General features: G+C 36.7%; 1 protein-coding gene across 23 annotated transcripts in view; it reads left to right on the top strand.

Annotated features, from left to right (window-relative positions):
* The window catches only part of nrxn1a (neurexin 1a), a 1,096,290-nt gene that overhangs the window by 116,076 nt on the left and 964,825 nt on the right, over window positions 1-15,389 (top strand). For 10 of the 23 annotated variants that reach the window (XM_039738472.1, XM_039738471.1, XM_039738469.1 and 7 more), the window contains 3 exons: window positions 12,599-12,616; window positions 14,249-14,278; window positions 15,073-15,084. The exons of 6 other annotated variants lie outside the window; for them this stretch is intronic. In XM_039738472.1, the coding sequence (XP_039594406.1) occupies window positions 12,599-12,616; window positions 14,249-14,278; window positions 15,073-15,084 (60 nt within the window). The remainder of the gene's footprint in view (window positions 1-12,598; window positions 12,617-14,248; window positions 14,279-15,072; window positions 15,085-15,389) is intronic. 7 more of the 23 variants (XM_039738483.1, XM_039738479.1, XM_039738473.1 and 4 more) reach the window with 1 other exon arrangement.

Below are 15,389 nucleotides of genomic sequence, written 5' to 3'. Positions count from 1 at the left end.
TAATTCTTCCAGCTAGTGTGAGATGAAGGGTTGACCATCTATGCAAGTCTTGTTTAATTTTTTCCATACAGACGACGAAATTTTGTTGATAAAGAGCTTTATGTTTACTTGTGATGTTTACCCGAGGTATTTAAACTGTTCTGCAATGATAAAAGGAAGGGTGTCTAATCTAATATTATATGCTTGCGAATTCACGGAAAGAGTACACTTTTATTCAGATTAATTCTGAGACCAGAGAGCTTTTGAAATTCTGTGAGTGCTGCTAAGACTGCAGGCACAGAATTTTCTGGGTCCGATATATACAGTACCATGTCATCTGCATATAATGAGATTTTCTGTTCCAGTCCTTCTCTGCTAATCCCCTTTATCTGATCAGTATTTCGACAATGTATTGCCAGTGGTTCAATGGCAATTGCAAACAGCAGTGGTGACAAAGGGCATCCTTGTCTTGTGCCACGTTCTAGTTTAAAGTAGTCTGAGCAAATGTTATTGATGCAAACTGAAGCTTCTGGGTTAGTATACAGTAATTTAATCCATGCACAAATGTTGGGCCAAACCCAAACTTCTCCAAAATAGTAAAAGGTATTTCCATTCAATCATGTCGAATGCTTTTCTGCATCCAATGATAATAATATTTCTGGGGTGTTTGATTTAGTTGGTGAGTATATTACATTAAACAGGCGTCGAAGATTTGAAGATAAGTGTCGGCCCCTAATAAATCCAGTTTGGTCTTGTGATATTACTGAGGGAGCACTTTCTCCATCCTTCTAGCTATGATTTTAGAGAGTATTTTAACGTCGTTATTCAGAAGTGAAATTGGTCTGTATGATGCACATTGTAATAAGTCCTTATTTTGTTTTGGAAGACAGTGATTAGTGCTTGGCGAAAGGTTTGTGGAAGAGATTGGTTATCTCTGGCTTCTGTAAATGTTGCTAATAGGAGGGAGCTAGCTGAGCGGAGAATTTCTTGTAAAACTCTGCAGGGTAGCCATCAGGGCCTGCTGCTTTTCCACCTTGGAGTGACTTTATAGCATCCAGTAATTCTGATAATGACAGAGGTTTATCGAGCTCCTCCACACTAATAGCGTCAATTTGTGGTATCTGTAATTTATCCAGAAATGCATTAGATTGTATATTGTCTTCTTTAAACTCAGTAGTATATAGGGATTTATAGTAGTCTCTAAAAGTGTACATTATATTTTTGTGTTCGATGATTTTATCTCCATTAGTGTTAGTAATTACGAGATTGCGTTGCACATCTTGCTTGTGAATTTGTTGCGCTAAAAGCTTATTAGCTTTCTCTCCATGTTCATAATAATGATGTCTGGATTTGTAAATTAGTTGTTCGGTTTCTTTAGTTGTCAAGAGGTTTAATTCTGAATGTAGAGCCTGCCTCCTCTTATGTAGAGTCTCGCTTGGTAGTCTGGCATGTTCTTCATCTATTTTAGTAATTTCGCTTTTTATCTCTGCTACTTTCTTCGCGGGATTTATTTCTGTGGGAAAGATATGAGATAATCTGTCCTCTTAAGAAGGCCTTAAGAGTTTCCCAGAGTATTCCTGCAGAGATCTCAGGGGATGTATTTGTCTCTAGAAAGAATTCAATTTGTTTGGATATAAATTCAGTACAATTCTCGTCAGCTAATAGAAGCGGATTGAGGCGCCATCTGTGGGGTGAGTGTATGGGGCTTAGTAATTTCAGCTCCAAGATCATCGGAGCATGGTCTGAAATAACAATAGCATCGTATTTACAAGATTTAATCTTAGGCAAGAAGTTATTATCTATAAAGAAGTAATCAATCCTTGAGTAGCAATGATGTACTGGTGAGTAGAAAGAATATGTTCTTGAATTTGGGTTTAAAACCTCTAGGGATCTGATAAGTTGTGATCAGTTATAAACTTTGTAATTATCTTTGCGGTGTTAGTTGCGTTCCCCTGTGGAGGAAGTCTTATCTAAAAGTGGATTTAGAACACAATTAAAGTCCCCAGCCATTATAAGTTTATGAGTGTTCAGATTGGGAATGGATGCAAATAAATTTTGTATAAATTCCTTATCATCAACATTAGGTGCATAAACATTTATCAAAATCATTTTACAGTTAGATAAGTCTCCCATGACCATCACATATCTCCCTTCAGGATCCAATACTACATCTGATGCTACAAATGGTACTGTTCTATGTATGAGAATTCCCACCCCTCTAGTTTTCTTTGTAAAACTAGAATGGAACATTTGGCCAGTCCAGTCTTTTGCAGCGGAACTGATCCTTACTTAGTAAGTGGGTTTCCTGTAAAAATACTATTTTAGCATTTAGACCTGTTAGGTGAGAAAGTACTTTCTTTCTCTTTAATTCGTGATTCAGGCCTTTAACATTCCAGCTTACGAGTTAACTGTCCCATCATGGAGACACTGATTCTGAGTTTTGGTGTCATATTATAGTCTTAACTGGAAGTGAAATAGTTTAGGTCTTAATTTCCTATTCCCCAAGAGTTGTTGCCATGCAGCTTATTATTACGTTGATAGTTATAATTATAAAGATTGAGATGATAGATTAGATATAGATCAAGCCTGCTCTCTTTCTCTTCCCCCCTTAACCCCCCACCCTCCCTTTTTGTCTCCCCAGGTGAGGCTAAAACCCACTTCATGCAGTCCCAGTCCTCTGACATACCCAGAGACAGAGCACGTCCAAAGCACATCAAGCCCCCACGCAGTGGCGCTTTAAGGTTAAAAGATAGAGATATCTGTTACCAATATAGTCTTTAAAAGAGGAAAAAAAAAAAAAAGAATTTTGCACTTAATATATATACATATATATATATATATATACACATATACATACATATATATATATATATACATACACATACATATACATATAATCTTCATCAATTTTAGTGCATTAAGATGATATCCCCAGATAATAAACCCAGGTGATGGTGTTAAAGATGTGTCCAAAACAAGCATAACAAGTCTTAATGCAGTAATAGCAATAACAGCAAACCAAGGGTATGATATTGAACAGTCTCATTTAGGGTACACATGAAATAATTAGAAAAGAAAAAAAGAGGAGGAAAACGTAATTAAGCACAATAAAACATAAACATTTAGCCCTAGTAATACTAAGTAATGATAAGTAATAAGTAAGTAATAATAATATAAGAATATGAGAATATATGCTGATAAAAAAACCCGTATTTTAGAAACAAATAGATCAGACAGTAGATTATTAATCCTAGCTTTATCATTTACCGCCATGACTCACAATTATGTATCAGAATAGTCCGGATCAGCTTTCTTAACTCATTTTCTGCCTCCTCCTTGCTAGCGAAAACATAGAAATGACCCTGCCATTCCACTTTCAGTTTTGCGGATACAGGAGGCCGTATTTGACATTGGCTTGCCGTAGCGCTGTTTAATATTATAGAAGGCGTTTTGATAGCTGTTGCTGGAGAGAAGTCAGGGAAGACGCGAATGTGGCAATCTTCATATATAATATCTTCCCCTTTTTTTTTCCTGAGGAGTTCCATCACCTCTAACTTAAATGATAATCGTTCAAAACGAACTATAAAAGATCTTGGTCGGGTCTGACGGTGTTTGATCAGCGTGCGATAAGCCGCTGCTATCTCAGATTCTGCTTTAAAGTCGCCCCGATTATTTTAGAAAAAGTTCAGTTCGAATTTCACGGGTTTAAACTTTCTCGATTCTCCGGCAGCCTTCAATTCTGACATTATACCTTCTATTCCCATCTTCTAAAGCAGCCAGTCTGTCTCCAAGTTTTTCTCCGAGTTTTTTACATTCCGAACTGACATTTACTGCTCTTTCCTCGGCACTGGCAGCTAGATGTTCGGCTATTTCGATCCGATTCGTGAATGTCTCACTAAGATGCTCCAATCGATCAGCAAGCGTGCTCAGTTTAACTGAGTTTTTCTCAATGCGCTCTTCGATTTTACCCAGCACCTGTCGAAGTTCAAGTTGTACCTCTTGGCAGCCTTTCATTTGCCTGTTGGATTTCCTGTTTTAATTCCTGTTTCAGTCTCTCATGTGCCTTTGCCGTTGCTTTCTCATTAGCCTTCTCGCTTTTCTTTATATCTTGCCTGAGCTCAGCGAGCAACACTTTCAGTTCAGATAGCTGAAATGTGCCTTCTTGTGCCGTAGATGAAGCAGCAGACTCTGCTGAAGCGGTGTCCCGCTGCTCCAGTCCCGCGTAATTGCGTAACTGAAGCCGCGGACCTCCCGGCCTTTTCCAGTTTCAGGTAATCCTCTCCAATCGGCGAGCTATCCACATCTGCACTCACGATCGCACCTTCGCTCCCCTTTTCGCTCTCAGCGGCGATGTAGCGGACCGTGGTCCCGAGGAGTCTGTACTTTCGCCCATCTGATCCAGGTCTGTCTCTGAGAGGCCGTATCTCGAACTAGGGCTTGCTGATCGCAGCTTGGATGTAGCTTTAGTCTTCGATTCTTTCGGACCCCCCTTCTTGTTGGCCATGTTTATATGTGTTTACATATACTGTAGCGGTCCCTCTCGGGTTGAATAAATACAGGATATCTCAGAATAATAAGCAAATAATATGAAAAATAGCACCACTGCTAGCGGAGCTCCACTTCAGACGTCCATCTCTCGCATCGGACGAGACCAACTATGGAGTATGGAGAATTTTGTTCAAGTTTCTGCTTACTCTGTTTGATGGTAATCATTAAAGTAGCCATTTCTTTCACATAATCAAAATTCAAGGTCAGATTAGTTATACATTTAAATTATATGTTTTTCTGTCGAATGTGCTTCATACTCAATAATAAGCCGTCTGTTAAATTGCTTGATTGATTTAATTTTCTTTGCAAAATAGTCTGTAAAATAGGACACAAGCAAAGATAACGAATTGGGGCACCAATTGGTTACCCCATGTAACTGGATGAGAAAATACAGAAAACACTCAGTAAATGCGGTGTAGTCTTTTCAGACCGGATTTCTAAATAGCAAATGAATCAAGATGGAATGGGAGGATCCAGATAGACAGATATGGAAGTGAGGTCAGAGGCGGAGTGGCCACCAATGTTCCATTCTGAAAAGGGAGAAGTAGAGAAGCCATTAGTACACAGCACCAACCCCTGGTCCAGAAGGTAATTACCATCACCAAAGCCCCTTAAGCTGTCTCCCATGCTCACACATTTGACAAGTCAATGCCAGAAACTTCTATAATTGTGCACTCCCAACACATTTCTTTGATTAGCTTTGATCTTGAGGATGGTAAAGGTGCTAAATAAATAAAATTTATTATTATTATTATTATTATTTAGCGTACTAACTATATGAATGTATTTTTTAGTTATTACAATTACTGTATATTGTATTAAACAGTAACTTTAAAACTGTGGGATAGTTACTGAAACAAGAAGTTCAGATGAGTGTTATAATTATTCATTACCAGACAATTACTAGACAAGAAACAGCCTCTACTCTGAATATAGGTGAGTTATATTGCTAACACAATCATTCTTGTTTAGTAGTCACATTTTTGTACCTGTAGTGTGTAAGATATTCTTAAAACTGGTATGGACTGCTTCAGGAAAGCATAGTAATATATATATATTTTTGTTAATTTATTTTCCTTCCTACATTTTCCAATCACTTTTGGAACAGGCACTCATTTTTGCAAATTGTTTTGTGTATACAGTCACAAAATAAATTGTAATGCATTTTTCAGATTGGCTAATGAGTATCTCAGGAATATAATGTTTTGAGAGCAGTGCTGAATTAAAAATGATTTCACATCACTGGGACTTCATCAATTAATAAAATTTTTAGTAATGCCTGTGGCCATCATGGTTCGGGAGTTAAGTTTGGGTCACCATTGATTTGTATAACACAGTTTTTGCAGCCTGGATAATCAGGAGACATTGAGATTTTATGCAGTGTAGGTGTGTTGCAGTTAAAATGAACATGTCTGTGAACTATGTTTATCTCTTTATTTTTTTTTTGACATTTATTTATCCTTATTTCTTCATAATCAGAGAATCATCCAAAATATTTTAACATATTAATCAATACGCTGAGATATTTATTGTGTAACTAAACTTATGTGACATTCTTTTGCCAGATCATGTTATTCTAAATTTCATGTTCTGACTGCTTATAGTAATTTATATGCATTTATTAAATGCAAGGTGTTACACACAGCAGCTTCAGTCTTGATGCCATATTAGAACAACTTACATATTAATCATCAAAGTAGCTTGAATGAAAAAAAAGTCAACTATCTTTGGTGAAACATCTTATGTTCTTTTGTTCTAATGACTGAAAAGAAATGTCTTAATTAATGAAGACAGACTGATACTATTCTCTTTCATTTTTGAATGATTTGTCGTGAAGTGGAAGTGGATTCTGAATGGACATCCCAAAATTGAAAGATTAGTGAAGGGGCTTATACATTTAACAGCCCTGAAGAAAAACTCAGTCAGTCATTGTCCAACCCGCTATATTCTAACACAGGGTCACGGGGGTCTGCTGGAGCCAATCCCAGCCAGCACAGGGCGCAAGGCAGGAACAAACCCTGGAGGGCGCACACACACCCACACACTAGGAACAATTTAGGATCGCCAATGCACCTAACCTGCATGTCTTTGGACTGTGGGAGGAAACCGGAGCACCCAGAGGAAACCCACGCAGACAAGGGTAGAACATGCAAACTTCACGTAGAGAGAGGACCCGGTAAGTGAACCCAGGTCTCCTTACTGCGAGGCAGCAGCACTACCACTGCGCCACTGTGCCTGAAGAAAAAGTAGCATGACAAATGTGATTAAAAGGCCATTTTCTTCTGTTGATTTCAGGAATTTTACTTTTATTTTTCCTTAATAATTATTATTAGAAATTTATGTTGCTAATCATTCATCTTGTAGCTGTGTTTCGGTATTGCTACATACCTGCTGCTTTAAAAATTACCTTATTTTAAGGGACAGGTCTCTCACCTTGTGTGTATGTAATTAACACATTGAGGTGACAAATTACAAAACCTGTTTCAGAAGTTTGGGCTTCCTAAACTATTGTATGTGGCCAATTATATGAAAAAAAGTGGCATCAGTAATAATTGCAATCAGGCTGTACTTGCTATAATATGTGCAGTGTAAAATTAAGCTAGAATTAGCAATATCAAGAATTTTTGTGACAGCTGGCAATGGTAATAAATATGAACAAATTAAAAACTACATAAACATTTACATTACCATAATACTTAAAAAGGCAGGAGATAACAAAAGGCAATATTGAAAAATTTGTATTATCTGAATGTTCGAAGAGCATGCACATTGAGTTTAAAAGGAGAAGAAAATACAACAAAAACAGACTGTAGTTAGGATTCTGTATCACACACCACATGGTTACTAAGCAAGTTGTTTAATCTTGGTACACTTCAGAAATACTGCAGAAGCTAAAGTTTCAAGTTGTTAGGGGTAAATACATGAAATAGAAAAAGTAAATGTGCTTCAAAGTACGAAAAAAAATGATCAGGATCACAACAATCATTAGGATTGTCATAATGCCACAGATTTTGTATTCAATATCAGTATAACAGGCAGCACGGTGGCACAGTGGGTAGAGCTGCTGCCTTGCATTTAGGAGACCCGAGGTTGCTTCCCGGGTCCTCTCTGCACGGAGTTTGCATGTTCTCCCCGTGTCTGCGTGGGTTTCCTCCAGGTACTCCAGTTTCCTCCCACAGTCCAAAGACATGCAGTTTACATGCATTGGCAATTCTAAATTGTCCCTAGTCTGTGCTTGGTGTGAGTACATGTGTCGGTGTGCTGGCGCCCTGCCTGGGATTTGTTTCCTGCCTTGCGCCCTGTGTTGGCTGGAATTGGTTCCAGAAGACCCCCATGACCCTGTAGTTAGGATATAGTTGATTGGATAATGGATGAATATCAGTATATACCACTGCAATCTAAGAATATTTGATACCAAAACAGCAAATCCCATTCAACAGCTTTTTATTAAAAGACCTTCCATTATTTAAGATATTATTTAATTCAGTTTTCAAATGTCTCAAACTCTTGGTGCTTTAGTTGTTTCTGTCCCAGCTCTTTTACATTTATAGACCTTTAGGACTTGCTGTGTGAATCCAGTCTTGTCAGTTTTACATTAATCCATTATTTCAGAACCCTTGCATAACAGTTTTTGTTGTGCTGTTTTCAGAGTATTTTATATGAGTGATCCGATTTTGTTAATGCTTAGCCTCTTTACAAATCCATAATTAGAAAATATACTTGACTGATTTAACAACTAAAATATGTGACATACAATATGTACTTTTACTACGTTTGTCATATTTTAGGTATTATATTCATGAACATTAATTTTTGTTCAAAAAAGAAATGAATGACACAAATGTAGCATTGCATATTCATATTCAGCAATAAAGTATGCTGTCTTGCCTGCCTTGGCGATTTATCCTGTTGTATTAATAGAGAGATGTGCTTTGTGTGTCAAAGCATTTAAACACTAAATTAATTTTATGTTGGTATTAACAAATGGAGCAACCCATTTCATTGCCAGTGCAGACAAGCCAAATAGCCACTTTGATTAAAACTTGTGTCTATTTTTACTTGCTATGTTGTTAGCAGTCCCACTGTGTAGTTTCCTCGCATATCTCACGTCTGATATCTGTAATATTGGATGCATGTGATGTTTCCCCTGTGACCCTAAACTGTATATGCCAGTTAGGAAAGAAATGGATACTTCGATGGAGAATGATAGAGCGAATGGAGTGAATTTGTGGAAAGGAAGAACTTTGACATTTATAGGTAAGGCCTTAGTAGGGTAAATTGAGACACTGTCTTTATGTATGTGTTTAGGGACTTTTTTCCTTTGTATCATTATTTGGGGGTAAAGGTTAAAACAATGGTGTTTCGTATTTTGTGGGCATACAGGTATGAGAAGATAAGAATTGATATGGAACAACATGTGGAATATGGAGGTAGAGATATCATAGACATTCAACTAAAGAGGAACTGTGTTTATTATATGTCTTTGCGCAAGGCTTTACATTCAGCCTTTGTAAATAAATTCCAATATTTTGTGCTCTGTATTTCACATTAGTAATGAGGCCTCTGACAGTGTGGTCAAATTTGAAACCAAAGGCAGAGAAGAGACCAGGAGGCTACAAATATGTAGCAAAATTGAAAAAGAAGTACAGAAAATTTGCAAATGTTGCTTTGTGCTGCAAACAGAAAGACTTGTATAATGTTATCAGGCATACAATGGAGAAGGATCAAAGTTTGACAGAAAAATTTGAAGTAGGGGTATTGACAATGGTATAGCCAAAAAGGCTGGAAAATACTTTAAAGAACTTGAAATGTATGATGCTGTGTGGAAGATTATGTGTGAGGGAGAAGATGTTTAGACAATGTTTGACACAGACAATAAAGTGTCCAAGATCAAACTGTGCCCAGGTAAAGACAATTAGACATGTACTTTGGGGGAGCAGTTGAGCCAAGTGTAGGTAAATGTGGAAAGGATTATTGCAAAAAGTAGAAGATTCAGTCGTTTCGTCATGTGATTTAATTTTGAAAGGTGAGGGTCTAGATGGGAACGGCAGAAGTTCAAGGGAAGCCCTTTTGATATGGCTTATTATTAGCCTGGCAAAGAAAAGCATATGAGATGCCAGGTGTATTCTGATAAAGAGAAATGTGACCAGAAATGTGCAGTGATTAAAAAAGAGTTTGGAAAAGGAGCCAGAAGGGACAGTTAAGAAAGATACTGAGAAAAGGGGATTTGCAGCTGCTAATTTTAGGGGAAGAAAATGTAAAAATGAATGTTCCTTAACAGGAATGTTTTTGTTAAATGGTGTAATGGAGCTGATATAAATTTTCAACAAGACAAAGTCGCTTTGTGGATTGTAATTTGAACTATGTAAATAAAACATACTTTGTCATAAAAAAAAGTGGACATGTTAATTACAAAGCCTAATTTACATCATTAAGACTTTGTAGGCCACTGTATTAAAAACCAATTAATCAGAGCATCATTTAATCATGCAAATGCATGACAATACAAGTTAAAGAATTACAACTCACATCTGATTGGTCACTTCATTACGTTGTTATATTGCACATCTGATTAATTTAACTACGTCTCTTCTCCAGGAAAATATTTCAGACCTTTTAGCCAGCTCAATGGCATAACGTGTGTTTTCAAAGCATGCATGGTTCTATTTCTGAACTTACTCCATAATGAGATAAAAGTATCAATAAAGGAAGCACGTGTGTCTATGTGTTTTGGCTTAGATTTTTTTTAATAATAATCACAATTCACACAATTGTGTGCTGAAAGTTTCTTGCCTAGAACACAAAGCCTTTCCAGACATATGTGCTGATGCTTTGCTGCGTCATCACCAATATGAACCATTTTGTTATATGTAGGTTGTACTCACATATTTCTCATATATTCTTTTGCCTTCTGAAATGGTTCATGTACTTGCAGTTACACATGAGTGCAGTACTGACATTCACTTGGTACTACCGATATTGTAAAAAAGGTAGTACTATGTTTTCTAAATTTTACTATTGACTTGATATCAAAGTATTGATTCTATCAACATCCTTGCCTGTCACATTGCAATATATAAAAATGTGAATAAGAAAACATACATTTCTGATGCAACCTATGATTCTGTGTTTTACACAGCATATGATTAGTAAACAGTCAAAAGAGTATTTTAGTTTTCTTAAAGACTCCAAATTAATTGCATGTGACCTCACCTGCAAGAAACCTAGAAGAAATGGCATCCTAGGCAAGCTTTGAATTGCCTCCTGAAATGACAGCACTGCCTCTGACCAAAAAGTGTTTGGGTGGGTTAAACATTGTGAATTTCCTTTTCCATTCTTTTTCCATTATTCACTTTTGTCATCTCTTATTATTACACTATGAACAAACAACACTGTGGCCTGGGGCTGGAACTTTATTGAGACAAAAAAATGTATGAAAAGCAGTAATGTTGATTTTTTTTCTTTTTACCAACATGAGCCAAAATTGTTCAATCATGAAATCCACAGTCAATTTAATTGATTGTTGCTGATTGGGCACACGTGATCAAAGTGTCAAATAGTGAACTGTATATTCATTGAAATTTATACATATTTGAGAGGTGAATTTCTTGTCTTGTCTGAGGTGAAATTTGTTTTGGCTGTTGTTTATTTTTGGACAATTTTTTTCTGACAAAGGTCTCAAATGCCTTGCATACCACCAGGATTAAACTGTCACTGGATGTTAATGGAAATGTATACAAAATAAGACACACAAATAAATATTTTCTTATAGAATATAATTTTTAGAAGTTAATAGCACTTCTGGCTCCAAACTTTAGTAGCTTAGGTTTGATTCTTGGCCCGGATACTCTCTTTTGAGAGTGTCTCATGTCTTCTTTTATCTCTCTAGATTTTCATCAGGTAATCTGGTTTTCCTCACACCCACACCAAAGACTTGCATGTTTGATAATTTGTTATTCTAAACTATCTTGATATGAGAGAATCTGGAAACTTGCATGAGTGTTTCTTGCCATGGACTGCAGTCCTAAACAGGGCTGTTTGTTATCTTTTAACTGATTACTAGTATAGAACCCAGTTAACCACGGTCCTAATATGGATATCATAGATTCAACAAGTGGGTGACGTAATGGATGGATGAAAGGACATATATAAAACTCATTATTTATTATGTGATGTGTTGTTTAAAGTCTTGTTTGTTAGCTGTGTTATCCTAAAACTGCAGTATCCCTGAAGCATGCATTCTGCATACAATAGTAAAATAGCATTTACATGTATGTATGGTTGGGAAGAATGATACTTATATTAGTTTTCATATATATTTAGAAAGTAAATATGCCACCCAGAAAATGACACACATTTTTAAGAAAAAATAAAAAAAGAAAGTCTTCCACAGGCTCAAACTGGCTAATTACTTGAACTTCTCCAGTATTTGTAGTAGGAGCTGTGTTTATGATGACTGAATCTTTCTGGTAGTAAGACATGTCATGAAATTCTCCTTTTTTAGAACTTTTCATTAAATTAATGCTTTGCATGTTTCATTAAAAAAACAGTGTTTCCATTTTGACTTTTTAATATACTGATTCACTTGCATGTATGTTAGCTGTCAATTCAAGTTCACATCATAAACTCATAATCAGCAGCCACCTATTGAACTTTTTATTTTGAATAATTTTTTTTTATTTTCTTCTGTTTTTAAGAATTCATTATGGAAACTCTGCAGAGGGACTTTAAGATTCTCATCAAAAGCCCAGCTCTTTTCAGATTTTTTAAAAATAGTTTTCACACATAAATGGGGATTCCTCCTTTTAAGAAAAAAAAAAACCTTAATGGAGCAGGCACCACACAGGGCAGCATAAAGACTTGTGAATGACTTTTCAACTCAAATAAATAGGGTTGCGATAAGAAGGTCACTGCTTCCCTGATGGTTTTCACCCTTTGAATGGTGGCAATGGAGCACTTGCATGTTGTGTTTGGTGCCTTGCATGATAACGACATGCAATGGCAAGTTCCAGTCTGCATGCTGCTTAATGAATGTTTTCCTTTTTTTCTCCTTACCTGTCCGTGCTTGCAGAAGACGACTATGTTGAAGGTGGGTGTTTTATAATTTTTTTGCTTATTCCCCTCCCCCACTCTCTCTCTCTTCCTTTCTCTCTGTTTCTCTCTATCTATTTCTATTTCTCTCTTTCTCTATCGTCATCTTCTTAAATTGTAATACTGTCTATACTGTTAAGCCTGAAATTCCAGAAATGGTAAGTTTGTTTCTTTTATATAAACAAATGGTTATGTTAAAAGTGCAAAAGCACAGAAGCTGGTAAAAATTAAAAAATATAGAATTTTTCCTCAGCCAAGAGAGAGTAGTAGAGACTGTTGAGCTAATGCCATGTAGGGGTGTTACGGGTGAGTTTAATTACAAGAATTAAAACTGAAGAGGAAGGAATGCAAGCTTGACTCCAGTGAATAGGGATTTAGGAAACCAATTTATATTGGCTGTACTCATTCCTTTCTTCATTATTCTAAATAATGCAGTTATGCTAAGAGCCACTCTAATTTTCTGCCACTTTGTTTGCAAGTGTGCAGCATAGTGTGTGTGAAGGAAAGAAACAGCAGAAATATGAACTGTGTTGGAGGAAGTAAAATAATGGCAAAGATCTAATTAACTTGCATGTCATGGATCAAAAATAGATAATTTGATGAGCCCTTAAAATATTTCAGACAGACAGTTCTGTAGAATGTGTACAGCATAAATAAAGGTGGCAAACACAGGTTTTCTTTGTGGAGGTTAAATCTTGGTAAGTATTTCTAAGCTGTGCATTTTCAATGTCCCTTCTCATGTAGACATTAAAGTTAAATATGATCTCTGCTTAAGAAAAAAATAAAGTGACAAACAACTTCATTTACATCTATTTAGGATTTACTGGTGAAGGTAAATGCAAGCAGTAACTCATGTCACAATAAAATATTAATTATATAATTAAGTATTTATCACTTGCATATGTACAGTATATGTGGGTTTTATTTAAAGTTTTTTTTTAAGTAATAGGAAATACAGCAGAAGAAAAAGATTATGGACTAAAATTGTAGTGATGGGGATTTTTTGGGTACTATGTGCTTCAATGCCTTTTTGAATGTATTATATTGGTGAAAAAACAGTGTAATGAAAGTCCCACCTTTTCCCTTACTGCCCCCGCCTGCCCCTATAACGAAAAAGATGTTTCATTTTTGGTGAACACTTTGCATTGGCTTGATGAGGGGAAAATGATCAGACCCAGCCCATCAGGTTTTGTTTTTAAAAAGGGGAACCAAACTAAACTTTCCCGTCTACAAGATGTTACAAGACTGCATCTTCATCTTAGACAAGTAAGATGGGAAGATCACAGCCAGGCTGGTGGATTTAGTGCCGTAGTTTTTGTTGCACAAATGCTTTGATTTTTTTCCTTCCTTTCCAGTGTAACATGTATATATAACTACCTGTTGTCTTAAAATTAATTATATAATTAACTGTATTTGGGATACAAAGCATTGCAACCCTTGGTTGAAGAAATGCTTTTGCTCACCACCCCTCCTACCCGTCCTCCACACGAACACAAATCCTGCTCACCTGCTTCTCCTTTTCCCTACCTTGAACCAGACATCTCTTAAGAAATAGATGTCTGTCACAAGAAACACCTTCCCATGCTCCCTTGTTTTTTTTTTGCTGACTGTGCTCTTGTTTCCATTCAAGGTCTGGCGCACCTGATGATGGGCGACCAAGGTATGGGTTCTGTTCCTTTTCCACTCTTGCTTTCCATGGTCTCTTCTTGTGCTGTAGCTGCTTTACATTTCTCATTGCAGATGTCAGGGCAGATGCTTGAAAGCTCTCTTTGGCTGCACAGTAAATGGATGGTTGATATCAGTCACCCTTTCTGTTCGTTTTTTATTTTTCTGATCCTGTTGCTATATTTTTCTATTTCTCTTTTTCTCTCTCTAGAGAATCATCTGTCTTCCATTTGCATCCATACAGTAATAACTATTTTGGAAAGTCCTGCAAAAACACTTTTTACTGAGAATGTAAATCATTCAGTAACGGGCTATTTCCAAAACTGTCCAAAAAATTGAGTTACTTGGGTTTGGGTATGCACAGCAGAATCCATGAAACCCTGTTTACAGGCAGTGCATGGTAAAATGAATCATGCACTTCTCCATTGGCTGCTGGAATGAGAAAAAATAGTTTAAATTGTCTGAAATTTTAAAGATGTAACATCCTCAACACAGTTTTCATATCATGCCATCATTTCACTAAGGCACGACAAGGCAGGTATCTCCTTCTTTTGCATGCATGGGTGATGCAGGGACCTCTTGTACTTTTGCTAGCTACTGAAGCATCTCATCCACTTTCATACATTTCCTAGCTTTCCTTTTCCTTACACATCCTGTCTCTGTCAGTGAGCTTTAAGTAGCTGTTGCATTTACATACAGTCATGATTCTTATGACTCTTTCTCTCCTCTTTATTCTTTTTCTTTGTCCGGAAATGCCTTCTTCATGGAATCATTTCATCAATTCCATAGGTAAAACTAAAGGTACTAAATGCTTTTCTTTTCAATTATCAACCATGCAGCATGCATTTTAGATAGCTTGTTGTGCACTTTACTTTGACGAAAACTAAATGAGGAAGGTAGGTACTTTCTTTCCTTTTGTTTCTGCATCACCATCACCGTGTCATGAAGGAAGGTAAGCTCTGCTGCATTCTACTGTCGGTGAGGACCAAGCATAAAAGAGTCCATGGGCTTCAGGGTGAGGGAGGTGAGGGAATGGGGTGCCTTTATCCTGCATTTTCAGCCAAAGGAAACAACAACAAGGGTAACACCTTTCATTTGTGTGATCA

This window comes from Polypterus senegalus, chromosome 16 (assembly GCF_016835505.1).
Source record: "Polypterus senegalus isolate Bchr_013 chromosome 16, ASM1683550v1, whole genome shotgun sequence".
In the NCBI taxonomy this organism is placed as follows: domain Eukaryota; kingdom Metazoa; phylum Chordata; class Cladistia; order Polypteriformes; family Polypteridae; genus Polypterus; species Polypterus senegalus.
This window is presented reverse-complemented; position numbering and strand designations above follow the sequence as displayed.